Source organism: Sinohyriopsis cumingii, chromosome 7 (genome assembly GCF_028554795.1).
Source record: "Sinohyriopsis cumingii isolate HCF-2022 chromosome 7, ASM2855479v2, whole genome shotgun sequence".
Lineage (NCBI taxonomy): Eukaryota > Metazoa > Mollusca > Bivalvia > Unionida > Unionidae > Sinohyriopsis > Sinohyriopsis cumingii.
In genome coordinates, this window is record NC_142967.1 from 57,321,704 (window position 1) to 57,341,564 (window position 19,861).

General features: G+C 34.9%; 1 protein-coding gene across 2 annotated transcripts in view; it reads left to right on the top strand.

The window, feature by feature from the left end:
* Positions 1-19,861, top strand: part of LOC149795320 (mitochondrial proton/calcium exchanger protein-like) — a 70,506-nt gene that overhangs the window by 16,779 nt on the left and 33,866 nt on the right. For both annotated transcript variants that reach the window (XM_089965085.1, XM_089965086.1), the window contains exons 4-6: positions 2,178-2,321; positions 3,576-3,713; positions 17,333-17,536. In XM_089965085.1, the coding sequence (XP_089821211.1) occupies positions 2,178-2,321; positions 3,576-3,713; positions 17,333-17,536 (486 nt within the window). The remainder of the gene's footprint in view (positions 1-2,177; positions 2,322-3,575; positions 3,714-17,332; positions 17,537-19,861) is intronic.

Below are 19,861 nucleotides of genomic sequence, written 5' to 3' on the forward strand. Positions count from 1 at the left end.
CTTTCTCTTTTTCTTTGAAGGCAAGAAGTTAGCTCCTAACACAGTCAAGGGATAATTCATAGAAGAGATGATTCTGGTTGAAATAAGGTAAACTGTGACTTGTGATCCAATTCTGACATATACATTTACACACTACAAAGCAGCTCTCTTACATGACTTGTACTTTACGATAATGCTAACTCAGTAGCAAAGTGAGTGACTGTCACCTTCAAACAACAGTAATTTTGTTCCCTCTCCTTGATGGATCTTTCAAGAGAAACAAACCTTCATGACCTTGTAATACCCTCAGATTTACAAGAGATTCATGGGCAAGATCTGCATCAACTCATGACAGACTTTCTACTACTGAAGGCAGGAATGCAAGACATTACACTACAAGCACTGGCTGCTTGGCTAAAGGGAGTTATTAAATCAGTGTACTCTGAACTCTCACAGGTTCCGATACACAATGAAGATTTCAGCTCATGAAATATGAGCAACCTCCATGATCCTGGCCCCAAAGTAATGTCTCAGTTTGGGACATAGTGGAATTAGCTGACTGGTATGCACAGGCTGCCTTCTCTATTTTCCATTTGCATGACATGGCCTCGCTAAGGAGAGAACTTAATTTTTGGAGTTGGTGGTAGCTGCACAGACAGGGACCACTCTCATTTCAGGAAAGACCACTTTTGGTCTTGAGATGAATTTGCCACTTTCACTGGATTCATCTGGAAGACTTTAATTGGTAAAATAATGATAAAAATTGGAATCCCATAGGGATCTCCAGCGCACTGTATAAACATGTTGTCTTTTGTTGTGCTAAACTAACAGTAAAAGTTCATCCATTAAGAGCAATCATGCTCATTCAGGGTGACAAAGTAGAGGTAGGATGCTCAGCGTAGCCTCCTCCTCTTACCTATTCTTCTAATGTAATATGATTAGGTGATGTATTTGGTGGAGAAAGCAGATTTTTTAGTCAATTGTTTTTCTTCAGTAATATTTCACTATTTCACATTAGAAAATTCTCTCCTCACCATCCCTACAATGTGATCATGTTTTAATTAGGTAAAAACCAGTTACATCTGGGTGGTCACCCATTGGATGGAAAGTGGAGTTAACCTGTAATGGTTGGTTTCATTTGTCTATATAAATATATAGACAGAAAGATATGTTTCATCTTCCCAGGATGGCTGGATTCAGAGGTAGAAGAGAAATTAATGTTAATTGGATCAGGTAAGTATTATTGGAGAAACATAATTTATTAAATGATTTGCTCTCTGTTTGTTTGAGTTATTCGGCATCATTGTGTAATAATTTCAACTATTCAAAGGAATATGCAAAGAAAAGTACATACATACTATGCTAGGAATTATTAACACTAAGAAGTCCTTCCAGTTTGTCATTATTACAGAAATGTGACATTAGATTTAGTACATTCTCCATGCCAAATTTTCTACTTGGACATTGTTTCTGACTCTCTTTCTTTTCTGTCCTTCACTTCCCTTTTCCTCTCGAAAATAATGGACTTGAAATTTGCATTATTTACAGAATTAAGGGTGAATAAAAATTGAGGAGAATAAATCTACTTCATCTAATGTCAAGTAAAGATTTGTTTCATTTTACTTTGCCTTGATGTTTTTTAATATTTTATTATTTTCTTGCCAAGTTTGTAAGACAGGAATTAGTCATTTTGTGTCATAGGAGTAATATTGTGATCTCCTTGCTGTTTATGTAGTACCAACAATCATGGTTGCTATAAACCAAAGATTTAAAGATCCGTTGCATAGTGTCCTTCGTTATTGATAATATGACCTTTTCCCAGCCACAAATTTAAGTACTACGAGAAATGTCCTCTTTGGAAAAAACCATGAATATTGATACTTTCTAAAATTTCACAGTATGAAGCCAAGTTAATAATCATGTTGAAAATGGTAGTACTATATATACTCGCTTATAAGACCAGTTGTTCTGAAATAACACAGACCCTGATCTTCGATCAGAAATGCTAACAGATTAGAGTCTGTCTCGTTTGTTCTACTGATTATTCTTCACAAACTGCATTGATTCAGATCTGCTGGTGCATTATGCAACAGCACTTCTGGGTCTTTGTAGTTTGCAGTTGGACTCGACTTGCAAACAAGTATATACAGTCCTTTCATAATGTATAACCATATTGTTCTAGTTTGTTTATTTTCCAGCTTGTACGCACAGCAGGCGATGTATTTCGAATGATTCCTTTCCTTGTGTTCATTATTGTTCCATTTATGGAATTCCTTTTACCAGTGGCCTTAAAGCTTTTCCCAAACATGTTACCCAGCACTTTCAAGGAGGAAAAGACAGAGGTAAGAATTAATTAAAAAAATCGATTTATTGGAAGATTTGAAAAAGAATCAGTACATAGCATGAATCAGATTTCCAGATTTTCTTTCCTGCTCCTCAAAGTTTTGATTCAAATAGACAACAAAAAATGTGTGGTGTTTTCAAGGAATGTTGTGAAAATATTATTAGTTGCCTGTTTGTTAACTGGGATATATTGGATGCTATGGCCATCTTAAACCCTACACACCTGAAGCTGAAGGTTCAGGGTGTATGAAGTTCATAACAGTCAAAACATTCCATGCACATTGGTAAACTAACATGTAACGAATTTATCACCTCATATACTCATTAACCCAACTGTTCTGGCAAAATTTAATCTTTAGTGTGCATTGGAAACCTCCTAGATGCCATCACTGCCTATGCAGAATTTTAACAGTAAGCTGGTTGCGCAGTTGCATTCCTTGGGCTGAAAGAAAATCCTGCCAAAGTATTGATGGAGCAACATTGTTTAATTATAGTCTTGCCGTGTTGTGATTGATATTTTCCACTGATGATAAAACATAACAGTAAATCATTTCATATACATGATTATAAATTATATATCTACATTTTCACGTTTGAAGTGGAGGTTGCCTTCCATTTTTGTTTACCAGCTGGGTATTGCTAGTTTTTATGACATTCTTCCAGCTTGTTTGTAACCCACATGTATAGTTCTTACCTTGTTGGAGATCTTACACCCTGCTTGAATACTTTTTAACAGAAATACTGGATTTTATATCTTGATAATTGACAAGTCATATTCATATAATTTTGTTTATAAGGTAACAAGAACAGTTACCGTAAGAATAGGTTCATGGGCATGAAAACATTTGCTTGCAAAGTGCTAAGTAAGTATATACTCACTTACAAGTTGAGTTTTGCTGCAGAAATATAGATCCTGATTTTCCATTGCATAATTTACCAGCAGATCAGCGTCTGTGATCTACTGATTACTACTAACAGTTTGCAGTTGGACTCGACTGTAAGCGAGTGTGTTTTGTCAAATTTTTATTTTGAATATCAGAACAATCCAAGCATATCAGTTATCCATTTTGTAAAGTGAGAGAAATGGTAAGAAATAGGTTGGAAAATTTAATTTGGAAGTTTTGAAGAAAAAAGTATTGTCATTATATATTCTTACTTGGGAATCTTCTTAAAAAATTATCTTTAAAGAGTTTTTCTAGTGAAAATAAATATGACTGAAAAATGAAAGACTGTAAATGAACATTTTTTTCTAGCAAGAAAAGCTGAAAAAGACACTGAAGATGAAACTGGAGATGGCTAAGGTTCTTCAGGATATGATAAAATCATCAGCCATGCAGAGTACAACCAAGTCATCAACCAAAGTGGAGGAGTTTTCAGAGTTTCTTCAAAAGGTATATTTAATTGAATACAATTTTTATGTATTTATGTCTTGTCTGCATTATCAGATATTTATACATTGCACCATGAGTCCCACTATATTTAGTAATAAAGTGATATTTCATTATTTTATGGTGTTTGCAATTTTCCTTCAATCAGAAAACCCATTTATTAGATCATTGCAGTTTAAGCTCTTCATTTGTTTATAAAAGCTTACTTTCTAATGCACCTGCCATCAGCCATTTGTGGCCAAGTGGTCTAAGCCATAAACCATTCACCTTTACCGATTACTGCTATCTCACCTCTGTCCATGTTGGTTTGAGTCTCCAGCTCGGCCCATGTGGATATGTGAGAATGCATGCCAATAGCTTCATGTGGGTCACTGGTTTTTGCTGGGATTTTCCTAGGTTATTTCTTCACCAGTTACACTGGCCGCCATATATAGCCTATTGTGTGCTGAAAATGGCATTAAAATCCACAACCACAGCAACATCAATGTATGTGCTAACATATTGCAATATCAGCCTGATTGAAAAACCTTTAAAGTCATTGATAAATTGTCAGAAATGTCATTTGACATACTAATTCACTGTATGGTTGGATATGCAGAGAATTATATTTTGAGAATTTGTGGACAATATATATTTGGTTGGTTTAGTTGGTTTTTAATTGCACTTTCAAGACATTATTGTCTCTGTCATGCCAGCTTGTAAATTGTGTTAGACAAATGCATTTCTGTTAAAGCTCTGACAATAGAACCACATCATCCAGACTCAGAAAAGCTTGTAAGATTATACATGTATGCTTATTATTTATTTCCAAAGTGCGTAAGATCAAGTAACTAATGTGTGAGCATAGCAAGTAAGTTCCTTGATCTTAGACACAGGTGTATGACCATAAATGTATTAGTGTGTAAACATAGTGAGTTAGTTTCATTATCTTAGAAACCGCTCCGGTGGCCTAGTGGTTAGAGCATCTGCCATGGATGTGGAAGGTCGTGCGTTCAATCCTTAGCCGAGTCATACCAAAGGCTTACAAAAATTATACTAACAGCTGCCTCACTAGGTGCTCAGCATTAAGAGGTTAGTGTTCGGACTGATCGGCCTGGTGTCAGGTTAATGTGACTGGGTGGGACATCATGCTACATGTCTGTGGCATGATGCCCCAGTGCTAGACATCACTATAAACTGCCACACTGCAGACATTGTAGTGATATGACTAAAAGATTGTTAAAGCTACGTTAAAAATCCAAATCACACACACACACCCATTATCTTAGACACAGGTGTATGACCATAAATGTATTAGTGTGTAAACATAGTGATTTAATTCCATTATCTTAAACAATGGTGTATGACCATAAATGTATTAGTGTGTAAATATAGTGAGTTATTTACATTATCTCAGATACAGGTGAATGACCATAAATTTAGTAGTGTGTAAACATTTCAAGTCGGTTCCTAGATCTTAGGACAGGTGAATGACCTTAAATTTAGTAGTGTGTTAACATAGCAAGTCAGTTCCTTGATCTTAGGACAGGTGAATGACCATAAATTTAGTAGTGTGTAAACATAGCAAGTCAGTTCCTTGATCTTAGGACAGGTGAATGGCCATAAATTTAGTAGTGTGTTAACATAGCAAGTCAGTTCCTTAATCTTAGACACAGGTGAATGACCATAAATGTATTAGTGTGTAAACATAGTGAGTTATTTCCATTATCTTAGATACAGGTGAATGACCATAAATTTACTGGTGTGTAAACATATCAAGTTAGTTCCTTAATCTTAATTACAGTATTAAACATACAAACTCTGTTGACTTGTAACTTTATTCGTGCATTTCTGCGAACAGTGATATTACCATCATGTGTAAGTCCATTGATCTGCCTGTCTATTGGTCTGCCCATAAGTCCATTGATCTGCCTGTCTATTGATTCCTCTGTGGTAAAGCTTTATTGATCTGCCTGTCTATTGATTCCTCTGTGGTAAAGCTTTATTGACCTGCCTGTCTATTGATTCCTCTGTGGTAAAGCTTTATTGATCTGCCTGTCTATTGATTCCTCTGTGGTAAAGCTTTTAATGGTTTTTCCTTCCATACCATCATGTGTAAGTCCATTGATCTGTCTATCGATTCCTCTGTGGTAAAGCTTTTAATGGTTTTTCCTTCCATACCATCATGTGTAAGTCCATTGATCTGTCTGTCTATTGATTCCTCTGTGGTAAAGCTTTTAATGGTTTTTCCTTCCAAACTGCTTTTAGGATTTTAATGAAACTTCTTAAGCAACAAATGTGTTGTTGATATAATAATGTTTTACCATTTCCCCTGACTCATTTTTGCTGAAATTTCATGATAATTTAGTTCGTCAGTTTTTATGGTAAATAGTTGTGGAATTTTATTGGATCTTTGTTGGCTAGAGATGTGTCTAAGGGCTGTTCCAGTAAAACATATATCCCCCCCGGGGATGGCAATAAAAATAAACTTCTGTAGGAGGTTGTGTTTTGAACTATTTTAATTCTGACAGTGGAAGGTTGGTTAGGAAAATCACTTCTGTTGTGGGTTGTGAAAACAAAATGAGAAATCGCTGGTGGAGTTGTCAGAAAGAAAAAAACCCGAATATATATTTAAAATCGCATCTACCCCCCCCCCTTAGCGGTCTAACGTGAATAAAACATTGGGTCAGAAAATTATGCCAGTACACGTGAGTGCACGTACTTTGTACGAATTCGCATACTTTTAAAGCAGTGATACGCGTTCGGCAAATTACGTCAACGCCGCGGATATAAAAAATGTTCTTTGTGCAGTATGCAATTTTTATTAAACTTTTAACTTTAAAAGTGCATTTCGCGACATAATTCGCGCTGCCGCAGCTGTCTCACAACACTTGATGTGACATCCAGATATCTGGATACTTCGGTTCAACATGAATGGCTGTTAAACGAAACTTGATTCGTTCAGTGGCCCTGGAACAGGCATTTTATGGAGTTTTAGCCTTACTTTCGTCGTGGAAGTTTTACAAATGCATGTTTCCAATAAGGGACACACAGGAAACCAAAATGGTTGAATCACAACATGGCTTGTCTTCAGACGACGTTTTTCAGTCAGCAAATACTGGCTGGTGATAGCTATGATGACAATGAATTTCGTGTATATCGGTCTGTTGGACATTGGAAAAATGTCACTGGAAATACCAGTGTGTGATTTTGAGCCCAATATTGATGTTGAGTGCGAGTCCGATGTACGTGTTGGCTGGACAATATACCGGTTATATTTATTAAATATACCCATGTCTAAACAAGCAGACTATGGAAATGTTGGACTTAAAACCCTAATACAGCATTATGGAAAAGAAAAATCTGGCATAAGAGGCAGCAAAACACTGATTCAAGGAAGTGAATCTTTGGCAGGGTTCATGTTAGTGAAAACTGGCAGAGGTCTCGGAAACGCTTATAATCACGCGTATTTGGACGCCAATTTTTTTTATTTAGGCTGGCGGTAAAATTCAAATACTTGCCAGTCCTGCTTCAGTCACCTGCATAGTGGGAAAATGTGTTGATCAGTTAGCTGTGATGATATTTACAATGACAGAATTTAGTGTTTGAAAGCCCCCCCCCCCCCCCCCGTCGTCACCATTATAAGAGTACATCAAAAGAACATGCTGCAATAGCTAAGCGGCGAGATCAAAGGCTTTGACTGGCAGCTGGGTGGGAAAATCTACATTTACAGTGCTTGAATTTAGAGGCAGAAATACCCAGAGATGTACATGTGGTCATTTATAACAGTACATCAAATAAACAACTTTAGCTTTCATTCTTGTGTTCATTACCAAGTGTAACAGAATAAGCAGTGCACGTGACCTCGGAATCATGACATGTTGAGACATAGACTTGAATGAGTATTTTGGGGTTTAACGGCAAACTGACGAAGACTGTGAAATTCAGGAGAGGGCTAAAGTTGCTAGAACTGATAATTTGAAAGGGACATCAGCCAAGTGTATGAAAGTGTGTGATGCCTAGCTTAGTGCTTTGAATAAGACCTTCCTTGGATCGAAAAAATTCAGACTCACTCTGATGGACAAGCAGGAGCTATGTCAGTGTTATAAATATGTCAGTATTATAAAGAATGAAGAAATTAACTCTATGGCAACCAATAGTTACTATAATTGGCATAGTTTTCTGAGAGGGGACTGTAAATTTTCCTGATGGGACTCATATTTTTACCAAAATGGGAGCCATGGACTCTTAGTTTTAAAATCCTAACGAGATCTCTGGTTCAAAACTTTTCTTTCTGGGACAGAGATATCCAAGAGAGAATACCAATGGGGCCATACATGTGAGATGTTGAAAATTGCACAACAATAAAGAACAGTAACTTGTTCAAGCTAGTTATGCATATGCATTTCAGACAGCAGGCAATGAAAGGAGTTCACGGCACAGAATAATATTTGTACATTGAGGAGGAGGATCATATTAAGTTCAGAAACAATTAACAGATTAATGCTCATAAGGAACATCAGAGAATCCCCATACAACATAATTAAGTGTGTGTAGATCTCAAGTTGGCAGAACCACAGAGCAACAAAAGAATAAAAAGACAAACTTTTGTATCATATGCAGATGTATGACCAAATGATGTACATGCTATGTGCAAAAATTAAATGACATTAAACATAAGAGACTGACTGATCTGTGTAAACTCAAAGCAAGATGGATCGAATTTGACCTGTTTATGTTCGGTTCTTCCATATATACCACTCTCTCAATAACTTGTGCACATTGGGGTCCAGAAACATTGACCGCACTATAAGTGAGGCGCGAGTTATCGAGGGACCTATAAAATATGCCCAAAACCAATAAAGTGATTGACGACATAACGGAAAAATAAGGGGGGGGGTAGGCAGATTATACTGTTGAATACTCACTTTATAATCGTTCTGAGATCAATTGTGAATAAATATCTCTTCATAACGGTGTACTTTATTATTTCCTCATAGGACAACATTAATTTCAGGATAAATTTCAGTATATTGAGGCGATCATCGAAAACATTATTCCACGTGGTTTCCGTTCGCTTAACATGTGTACCACTTTACACATTGTGTACTACGTCACTAATTTTTATGTTGAATTGGATACATTCTAGTTTTATTGTTTGATCCAAATTAGACGTTTTTTATATACAAAAGATCGACTTTTCGAGAAACAGTGTCGCTCGAACAGTATATAGATATATAGATTTGAATGCAATAGAAGTAAAATGGAAAACAAAAAAAACAGGGTTAATCAGTACTAACATATTTAATTGGTCTACAAATTTAAAACAACATAAATTAGAACAAGTTAATACTTGCTGTTTGTGCCACGCTTGACAAATATCAATTCACTTTTTGAAAAATCAGTTAATTTTTTTGTGTGTGTGTTACTCCTTGGTTTCTCTGCCACCGAGCAAAATCCCTCACATTTCTCAACTGCATGAGCTTTACGTAGTCAACATTTTGGGTCTCCAGCCACCTTACGGCAATAGCAAAATATTTGATTGCTTCCTGTGCAGATGGGTGGGGGTGCAACATCTGCGTCTGCATCACTTTCAACACTTGTGTTACTCCAGTTAGAATTGTCTTCTGCTGCAAATTTGTTCGTTATAGAATTAATTATAGTTTCATCTGACATGTATTCGGCTGTGGGGCAATCATTGTCAGCACAGATCCACTCCTCCATATCATCAAGAGAAACGCCCATCTCAGGACCATGAGTCTGTACGAATTTCTCCCAAACATCCTCAGCATTAATGACATCAGTTTCACTGAAACATTCGAAGTCATTATCATCGTTGTTGTCTCTGTTACTGTTTTGCTTTATGTCAAAGGCAGCTCCAAGACCCTTAATCCAGCACACAAGGTCTCTTGTAATCGATTTTTTTTTTAATGCAACAAACACTTCCCCAAGTTGTTGATCAAAACAAAGCCGGCATGTACATGTAATTAGGTTCTCACAGAAGTACTCACGGGTTTCGATGTGACGGTCGATTGACTCTTTTCATGTTTTCAATGAACAGAATATGTTGTGATCATAATGTTTACACTGAAACAGAATTAAAGGATTAGAACGTGACTTTCACACAGGAAGACGTTTAATTGGTGTTTATTTCATTCTCTGTTGCCACCGGTTAGCATTTACCAGAAGTTTTCATTGATCGCTATTTCACCAGACTGTTCATTTACAGTATACTGACAACTATTTATCATAAAAACTTACATAATATATGATATCTTTAAACAGAGGTCTCGCTAGGATTTTAAAACTGGGTCTTTCTGCCTCTGAATTCAATCACTAAATATCAGTACATTTTCTCACTCGGCCACCAGTCAAAGCCTTTGAACTAGCCACCTAGCTGTTGCATCATGTTCTTTTTTTTTTTTAATGTACTCTTATAAAATGGCAACAGTACATCAAAGAGTCTTTCAGTCACTGAATTCTGTCATTGTAAATATCAGCACAGTTAACTGATCAACACATTTTCCCACAAAGCAGGTGGCTGAAACAGGACCGGCAAGTCTTTGAATTTTCCCGCGCACTTATTACATGCGTACGGAGGACTCCCGCCTCAGTGATTTTCTGCGTCCCAGATCAAAAATTGGCATCCAAATATGGGTAATTAAGCGTTTTCGAGATCTCTGAAATTAATTCTTCTTTAGAACTTGCAAATTTCAAAATACTTATTATATTTTTACGGGCATTAATCATCATTTTCGATGATAAAACGAGCAATGTATCAAGGTTTAATTTATCAATTCTTATCATAATTATTTCATGTTCAGCATATTTTAAAGATATTTTAAATACATTTTCTCTGGAAAAAATCGGGAGCCAAGACAGACACCGCATTATAAGCGGAATCACGAGTTATCCGGGCGCGAGTTATCGAGGGAGCAGTGTATATAGATCATGGTGGTATTTTCTGCAGACCTTTTGGCATTTAGTTCCAAGCCATCATTTGGTATTTGTATTGCAAAATGGATAACTATAAAAGTATATTATCTAGTACAATACATTTTTAAGCAGTATCATTAACTGATGATGAAATTGATGAAAAAATACTTGATGTCATTCTGATATGTATATGGATTCTTTACTACACTACTAACCTGTTCATCCTGATTCTTTCTTTTTTTTACCCATCTCCTTTAGTCTTACTGGTACCAGTGCTTTTGATAAAATTTTAACTTCTATTTTCTTGCAATCTAAATATTTATAATGATGTGTTATTGTCAAAAGGTCAAATGTGCTTAGTGTTGTAAAATCTAAAACTATTAATTAGCAAGGGACTAAAGTAAAAAGTGGACAGAAATTACTGCCATATTACAGTGCTGTTAGAAACAACAGAATAGTTGTACAAGATTTATTTTGCACAAAGTTGTAGAACTAGCGCTCGTATTGTCACCACATATTCTACTTAAATAATTATATCATTATTTCTGTATATTCCTATCAGTATTTTCCCAGTGGTAGTAATTTTCTGATCTGATGTTCATTTCTTGTGCAATTTTTACACATCAAGAATTCTCACCGTATCATTAAAAAACAATGTAATCTGCACCAGATTGAGTTGTTTGAGAAGAAATTAATTTTTTTAACCCCAAAATCACTGAAGCTACGAGTTCTTGCATTAAAGTCTCACATTAAATAACATTTGAAGTAGCCACGATAGATGTTTAGGATGCAACTGTACCAATTTCACCTTTGGTATATCCAGATTTTGAATGTGATGGAGGAACATAGCTCCAAAATAAACACATCAATATTAGAACCTGTTCATTGACTATGAATCAAGTATCCGAGTCCAACTGAATTGCTAGAAATTTTTTAATTCTTTTGACATCATAATTAGCTGTCAAATATGGAGTAAGCCTATAGTCTTTATGCCATCCCAACCAAGACCCCACCACAACCACGTGACCATGCCCAATGACCTCACAGTAATAATCGCTATACAACATGAGATGACATCTCTTCGAGAATTTTGATTTCAGTAGAGCTGTAACAGAGTGGAACAGTAAGAAAGAGTGACAGATATTTAAGTGTTAGAAAGATATTGAACAATGGCTATTCCCACCACCACCACTTCCTCATTGGAGATCACACACACACAAAATTTAGAGTACATCCTGAAATCCTGGCAGCATCCCTGCAGAGGAGATAACTTGACTATTCAATTTATTGGTCTCTGGTTATCCCATGGTATTTCTGCAACTTGAACATTATCTTACAGTGTGTCCATTCAGCATGGTCGAAAAAGGCTTACAACCATTGAGTTGTTCAAGGACTCCCATTACTACAGATGTGAAAGAACGAGAACAATACTATAAATCAGTGAAGATAAAATAGAGTATATATGTGTTTGACTGTCCCTGATTGGTTGATAATGAAAGTAAGATTTTAGTAAAAACAATCTTTTGAGAGCTTGTCCTACTTGTAACTGAAAAAAGTAAGGGACATTGTTTTATTAACATAATTTCCATCCCTTTACAGACCCGAGTTTGGATGACTCATTACTGAAATCAGCAGCTGACTCTTTGGTGCAGTATTGAAAGCACACGTTTCAGATTTGTATAGATCCAGAAAATGGTGCGGCTGTTATGGATTTTTTTCTTCACAAAAGCTGTCGTCATAGATGTGTCTATACTGATATAAATTTGATCATGAGCACTCAAAATTTTAAGTTACTAAATTTTAATATCGTGGTGTTTGCACAAATTTACATTGGGAACTGAATTAGTGCAGAGTCCTGAACTCTTGAGTTTTATGCAGAAATATGGAATCCAAGCAGAATATATCCAGAAATGTAGAGGTTTTTAATCTTGGATTTAGTCTCCCCATTGTGTTTCACACTGATATGCATATTCACAGAACATTTGTATAGTAGTAGGAAAAATAAGTGAGAAATTTAGATACATATCATAAACAAGACAAACAGTATGTGGTGGGGAGAAGATCATTAGAACAGGCTGGAATGGAGAAGTATAATAAAAACAATAATGAGTAGAAGTGTGCCTCCTTTTTTTATGTGTGCAACATTATTTTCTTAGCTTCATTAAGAAATTTCATCAAAAGGAAGACGATAAAGGGTGTACAGTTAACTAAACCAATATGAATTTAGCTACTTAAAAGCTGTATCAAATTGATTTTAACCTTCTGGTCTGTTTCTGTCCATTCTGGTGATATGTCCACTGAATCAGTATGGTTGGAAAAAATATTTGGCAAATTTAAAAAATTAAAAATCTTTTGGCAGATTATGATTATACCCTACTTCTGCCTGAGAGATGTGAATAATTTTATTTCTTGGTTTGTTGATTGTAGTTGTTGCTCAGTTCAAATGCATCATTGAAAAACATTGATGCATTCTCATACTTTGTTACAAATATTTATTACAGATGCATATCATCAGATATTGGTGAATATAGCTTGAATAAGTTATAACAGTTCTAGCTGGAACAATGAACATTGTTAAGAGAAAATTTAAGTGAGCTAAAATGTAAACTTTTTGGCAGTGTGTGATGCAGGATTGCTCAAGACTTTTCCATCTCATATGCTCACCATGAAAAATTCATTTGCACCAACTGATGATAACTTTTAGGTAACTGTCAGAAAGGCATAATTGACAATATTCTATAGTCTACAAAAATTACTTGAGTCAAAAGTTGTAAACTCGTACAGCTGTTGCAAAAATGATTGACTAGTACCTTTGCTGCTGTTGCAGCTGATTAGTTGGTTGATTCAGTGTGGTTTGATTTTGGGATTTTTGGTGATTTTTTTACAATATATTAGGTGGAGGAAGGACTCCGAAAGACCACCAACCTAAATTGGTTGATCTGTGACACAAACTCACTCTGTGAGATGTTTAAGTGATGTAAAAGCAAGCATTTTAGTACACTTGGGCACATGGAGCCTCTGTTGATTTGACATTTATCTCCAACAGCTGAAGTCATTTAGACATGAGCTTTCGGGGTTTCAGTAGATCAGTATGGCCTTTACACCATTTTCAGATGAAGAGAATCTATGTGTGGCAGCCAGTTTTACTGCTGAAGAAAATCCAAGTCCTTTTGAGACACCAAACACCACTTATGTAGAACCACTGACCTTCCACAAGTAACTGGCAACATTCTCATTAGCACATTGGAGGCAAGTAATCACATGACAAGCATCTTGTACCACTGCCATGGAAGCCATTCAGATCTGTATCACAAGACAAGCATTTTATACCACTCTGCCATGAAAGCCCCTCAGGCCATAGGTATAAGTCTCATATGAAAGACTAGAAGTGGGAGATAGAATCTGTGACAACTGGATTGAAAATGCATAATGTTACTGCTAGGCCATCAGTGATGATGATGTTGTTGACAATGCAGTTAACTGCAATGACATTGATTTTATGAGTACTCTGGGAAAAAATGATTCCTTGACATTCATCCATTTTTTTAAATCTATGATATAAAAATATTTGACTTGCTATATTTTGTTATAACTTTATATTAGTCTTGCAACAAGGTGTAAAAATAAGACATCAGTAACTGAAAAAGATGTTCTTACAAGAAATGATATAGTGTAAAAGTAGACAAATGATGCAACATCACTTCCACGAGCATCATTATTTTTTTTCTCTGACAAATCATAAAAGTTTACCAAAACATTTATTGGAAAAAAAAAATAACAATGAATCATAGAATCTGACCACACATTTAAAGCAATACAAGATTTAACTATTATTCTAATCAAAAGCAGCATGCCTGAGAACAAAGAAAAATAGCAAGACACATTGATCACTTTAGGAAACACAGAGTTTAGTAAGGATACAAATTCATGATTTCTGTATTAGAATGGAAATATCTATTATAAAATCTGTATTCATGGATTTAAATTAGTAGGTATTAATGGACTGATCAATGACATCTACAAATAATAAGCCACCATGAAAATCTGTGATTTCACAGTATCAGAGACATACTTGGCTGACAGAAAAACAAACAAAAGGACAAAAGACTGATTATAATGAATGAATATAAATAAAAATATGCAGTAGATTATATGATGTATATGAATTCAGTAGATTACCTCCAGCCAGCTGTCATTTAAATCGCTTCTGTCCCCAACCCAATATTAAAATTGCTTCTACCACCCACTAACCCATAGCCAGAAATTATGTTAAAAAATATACTTCTGTAGGGGGCAGTGTTTCTCGATTAAAACACATCTGATGGTGGATCATAATTTTTTTTAATTGCTTCTGTTGTGGGTTGGTTGAATTTGAAAGTGCCTTCCCCCCAGGGGGGTATATGTTTTACTGGAACAGCCCTAATGTAGATATGCAATAAAATGTAACTTTTCTCTTTGTTCCATTTTGGGGGGAAATTTTATACAAACTTTTTTGTCAGTAAAGGGTTAAATGTGGAACTTGATTCATTGTTGCTTTTAGATCTCTCATTGGTTTGAGGACTTTATAAATCTTTGTAGACCAGATAATGTGGATGGTATAGAAGTGCAACAAGGTTTAATTTTTTTCTTTGGCCCACTTTTGGGTAATTTTTGTCTAAACGGGTATTTTGAAAAGACAGGTGATCATTGATGCACTGGTTAAATATTTCATTGAAACTTTCTAGGCTAGATATATGGGTTCATGTAGATGTGCATTAATGTTTTACTTTTTATTTCTGGCTCATTTTGTGGACACTTGGGAATTTGGTTTGGTTTCACTTTTCCACACACATTAATAGAGGATTGTATTGAAACTTTGTAGGCTAGATATGAGTTTGGTGTTAATGCACCTTATGGTTTTTCTTTTTAGGCCTCTTTATTTTGGTGAAAGAAATAGCATTTAAAAAAGCGGTATTTGGGAAATTTAGTTCATCTTTGTTTCTCCCCAGACACTAATTGGAGCATTTTTTTAAAACTTTGCTAGATACATTTTTTGTGGTTTGTGTAAATGCACAATATGAGGTAATACTTTCCTCAGGCCCATTTTTGGGGAAAAAATTAAAACTTGTCAAAAAGGGGTATTTGTTGAATTTAGTCAATCATTTCTTCTCCTATTACACTAGTTTTAATATTTTATTGAAACTTTGCTAGATAATTTTGTGTGCTTTGTGTAAATACACAATAATGTCCATTTTGAGGGAATTTAAAAAATAAAAAATAAAAAAATTATCAAAAAGGGCTCTTTGGCGAATTTTGCTCATTGTCACTTTTCCTTGTTCACTAATAGGAAGATTTTGTTGAAACTTTGTTAGATAAATTTTTTTGAGGTTTGTGTAGATGCACAGTAAAATTTTCTTCTGGTCTATTTTGGGGAAAATTTGTTTAAAAATTATCAAAGAAAGGGGTTATTTTGAGATTTGAGTTCATTCACTTTTCCTTCCACAATGCTTGTATGATTTTATTGAAACTTTGTTGGCTTGATATGTAATTTTTGTAGATGTGCAAGAAGGTTTTGAGCATTGAGTGTGTAATTGTTTTTCCTCCCAAACTGCTTGTAGAAATGGACCTTCCCAGCACATCAGCAAGGAACAGGGGTATTGTTGATGCCTCTTTGTGTCAGTCTGTCATCTTTTCTCCTTCATTTTTCTTTTTGTCACTATCTTCAATAATGTCACAGCTTGTCATCACTTCTGAACACATTGCTTGGAGGATTTTGATGAAACATTGTTTGCTAGCTTTGTGGTTGGTGTAGCTACACATTAAGATTTTTGCTTTTTTCCTTTGGCCTACATTTGGAAACATTTCTTGTAGAAAATGTATATGGACTATTTTGGGAATTCCACTTGTCATCACTTCTCCCACAATGAATGGATGATTTTATTGAAACTTTGTTGGCTAGATGTGTGGTTGGTGCAGATACACAATAGTTTTTTTTCTTCCCTTTTTTTACTGGGACATTCTTTTGAAACGTGCTCCAAAAAGTGTGTTTTGCATTCATGATCACTTCTTCCACACTGCTTGGAAGGTTTTATAAAAACTTTGTAGGCTAGTTATTTAGTTGATAGATGGGCAGTAAAGTTTTATTTTCTTCTCAGAATTCAGAACTTCATGGCTTTTTTCTCCCACACTGATATTATGATTTTATTGGAACTTTTAAGGCTAGAAATGAAGTTTTACTTTCTTCCTTTTTTTTACATTTCTTGAAAAATTGTCAGAAAAGAGGATATTTCAGAATTCAGCTTATTTTTTTATTATTCATGCAACTCTTTGTCTAACAAAGGTTCAGATCTTTTCATTGCACCAAAGATTTTGAGAGGAAGAATGTTTGCGGTTTGCTATAAAAGAAAAACATGATCATAGGTAAGGGGATAAGCATACCTGTGACTGCAGATGCATCTAGTTCTTTATTATTTAAAAATCATATTTTAAATCATATAATATGTATTTCTTTGTCACCCACCATGTGAGCAATAATTCACTAATAAAATTGTTTTCCATATTATGCCAGGTGGATATTTTGAAAATAAATTTTGCTGTTTTCCACAAAATAAGTTTTTTGTTTTGTACAGTTTCTCATTAAGTAAGCCTTGTGTATTGTTTAGTTTTCCATTAAATAGGCCATATATATATGATAAAAGACTGTTGGTCAATAATTTGCTGTTTTATAGGTCCGCTCCACTGGAGTGCCAGTAACCACCAGTGAGATCCTGAAGTATTCCAAACTGTTTGAGGATGACATTACACTGGACAGTCTGAACCGTAGCTCTCTCCAGGCTTTATGCAGAGTATTAGGCCTCCCAACAATTCCTCCAGATAATATCCTGCGTTTCCAGCTACGCATGAAATTAAGGCAGCTTAAAACAGATGACAAGGTATAGCATTTAAATATTCACATTTGCATTTAATAGGTAAATTTCGTTGCATCTATTATTTTTTTCCAATTTAGATAATTAGATTTTTAAGTCTTCATTAAACTTTTCTATGATTAAGATTGGTTAATAATTAATCAAGTTGACAAAATTCAGTAAAAATCATTCTGTGGGATAAAAGGACAAGGTTCGATAAGGGTTGATTTTGGCCCCCAAATTAGTGATAAATTAAAGTGTTTATAAGAGTATTTATTATACTTATGCCATATCCACTATATATCAATGCAACAAATGTACATGTGATATAAAGAAACAGTGAAATTAACAGTTTTGTTCCTAAATAGGTCTGTGTTCAATCAAAAACTCAAATTTTGCAAGATTTCTGCCTCTTTAATAAAGACCTCAAGAGCTAATAGGACATTCGAGAACACGTTTGATTTTTTGAGAGAAGATACATTTTGTAACCTTCTAACACATGCAAATTTTTATTCATGCTCTCACTTGTGCTTATCACTAATGAACAGAATAGTGAAGGCAAAATGTGTAACTTTGACCATCTCCTATTTTTAGTTTGCTTATAATTTTAGGGTGTTGCTTTACAGCAACACAAAATGCCATTTATTCATCTTTAAACAAAATTTACATTCAAATGCCAATTGCTGTTTGATTGGGCTATTGTATTTTTTTCTTTCTGTTTCTGTTTGCATTGTGAGGCATTGTTTAGCATAAATCAAAATATTTGTCTGAGAGCAGCTAAACATAAAACATTGAGGACAAAGGTTCACAGCAATAAAAAAAGCAGCAGCCAATGATGCTAATTCTGACTAACATGGTCTGTTAAAATTAGGGGTGAAATGATACACCTGTGCCACGTATTGATATGATTCATGATGTACAACCTGCGGTACAATGCATATCCATACACATAAACTTGATGGTCTCTCAGTCTTTGGAAGGTAGGTGTTTCTCTTTTATGTATGTTGAGGTACTGGTTGTATTTCCTTTATGCTGATTACAAACAGACATAAATAGTTATCGTATATTTATATGCAATTCTCTTAGACTACAAGATAACAGAAATACTTTCAAACAGACTACCAGTTTGTTGTGAGTGAGTTTTATTCAGGCGGTTTAGGATATTTAAGGCAGGCTCCATTTAACTCACATTTAACTCACTTTTGCCACCAGTCCCTTTGTATTGCACTGCTTGAATGCTTTGAAAACATCTTGTTACCATTTTCATGTCTCACTTAAACTTAGAAGACATTATGATGTGATCTCCAAAGCAGAGGAAATATTGCAGTGTCCTCGTGCAAAGAAACCTAATAGAACAAGTCCAGGCATGGGAAGGAGGATGAACACCAAAAAAATCTATCACATCTATAGACTGATGCAGTCACAGTTACATGTATTTGTTAGCGAAGAAAAAACAGTATTGAAAACACACAGTCCTATTCTAAAAAATGTTTTGTATAAAACAATTTACACAAGGTGTTATACTTGAAATCTTCCCCCACACTGATGCTGTGCACATTTTGTTTATTCCTTCTGCACCTTCAGTCACTGGTTAAATAGAGACATTCCAGATTTGTTCCCCATGCATAATTTAAGGAAAGATGCTGTCATGATTTTATCGAAAGTGGGGGAGCTCACCCTTTGTCTCTGAAATAAAGGGGTAGTAGAAAAGTGGAGGGGGAGGAGAAAACAAAAATAGTTTAGTATTTACCTAACATTTAAATATCTATCTCACTTTCTTTCTGCTCCATTGTCAGAGCACTGAAATCAAAATATTTAAAAGATGTCACCACTTATTGTATAAGCATTAATCTGCTAATTGTTCCTCAACTGTGTATGAATATAATTCTGAGCTTCTTTCAGAAGGGGATATACATAGCTAGCTTTATCAGCTTGAATAGGTTGGGAAAATAATCTTTATGGCTGTTATGTACAATTTTCTAGAGCTCACAGATAATATCTTTTTGTTACATTTGCTCCAAAATATGGTTTTTCACTAATTTAAACTCTGCCAAAGTTTCACTTTCTTGAATGAGTGGTTCACTAACTACTTGGATAGATTTCTTATCTGTTACATAATGCTCTATTATGGTTTTTAGTCCATCAATGCCATAGTCTGCATTTTCAGACAGAGGTAATGTAATCACAAAAGTATCTGTATTTCTTTTTTTTTCTCTTCATTTTATTAATTCAGTTTATCTTAACCCTAATAGAGATTTATGGTTTTGTAGCATATGAACCACAGGGCTGAATTGATTGAGAAAATAGAATTGAAAATTGCATTCTGCTTTTAAATTGTCTGTATTTTAATTA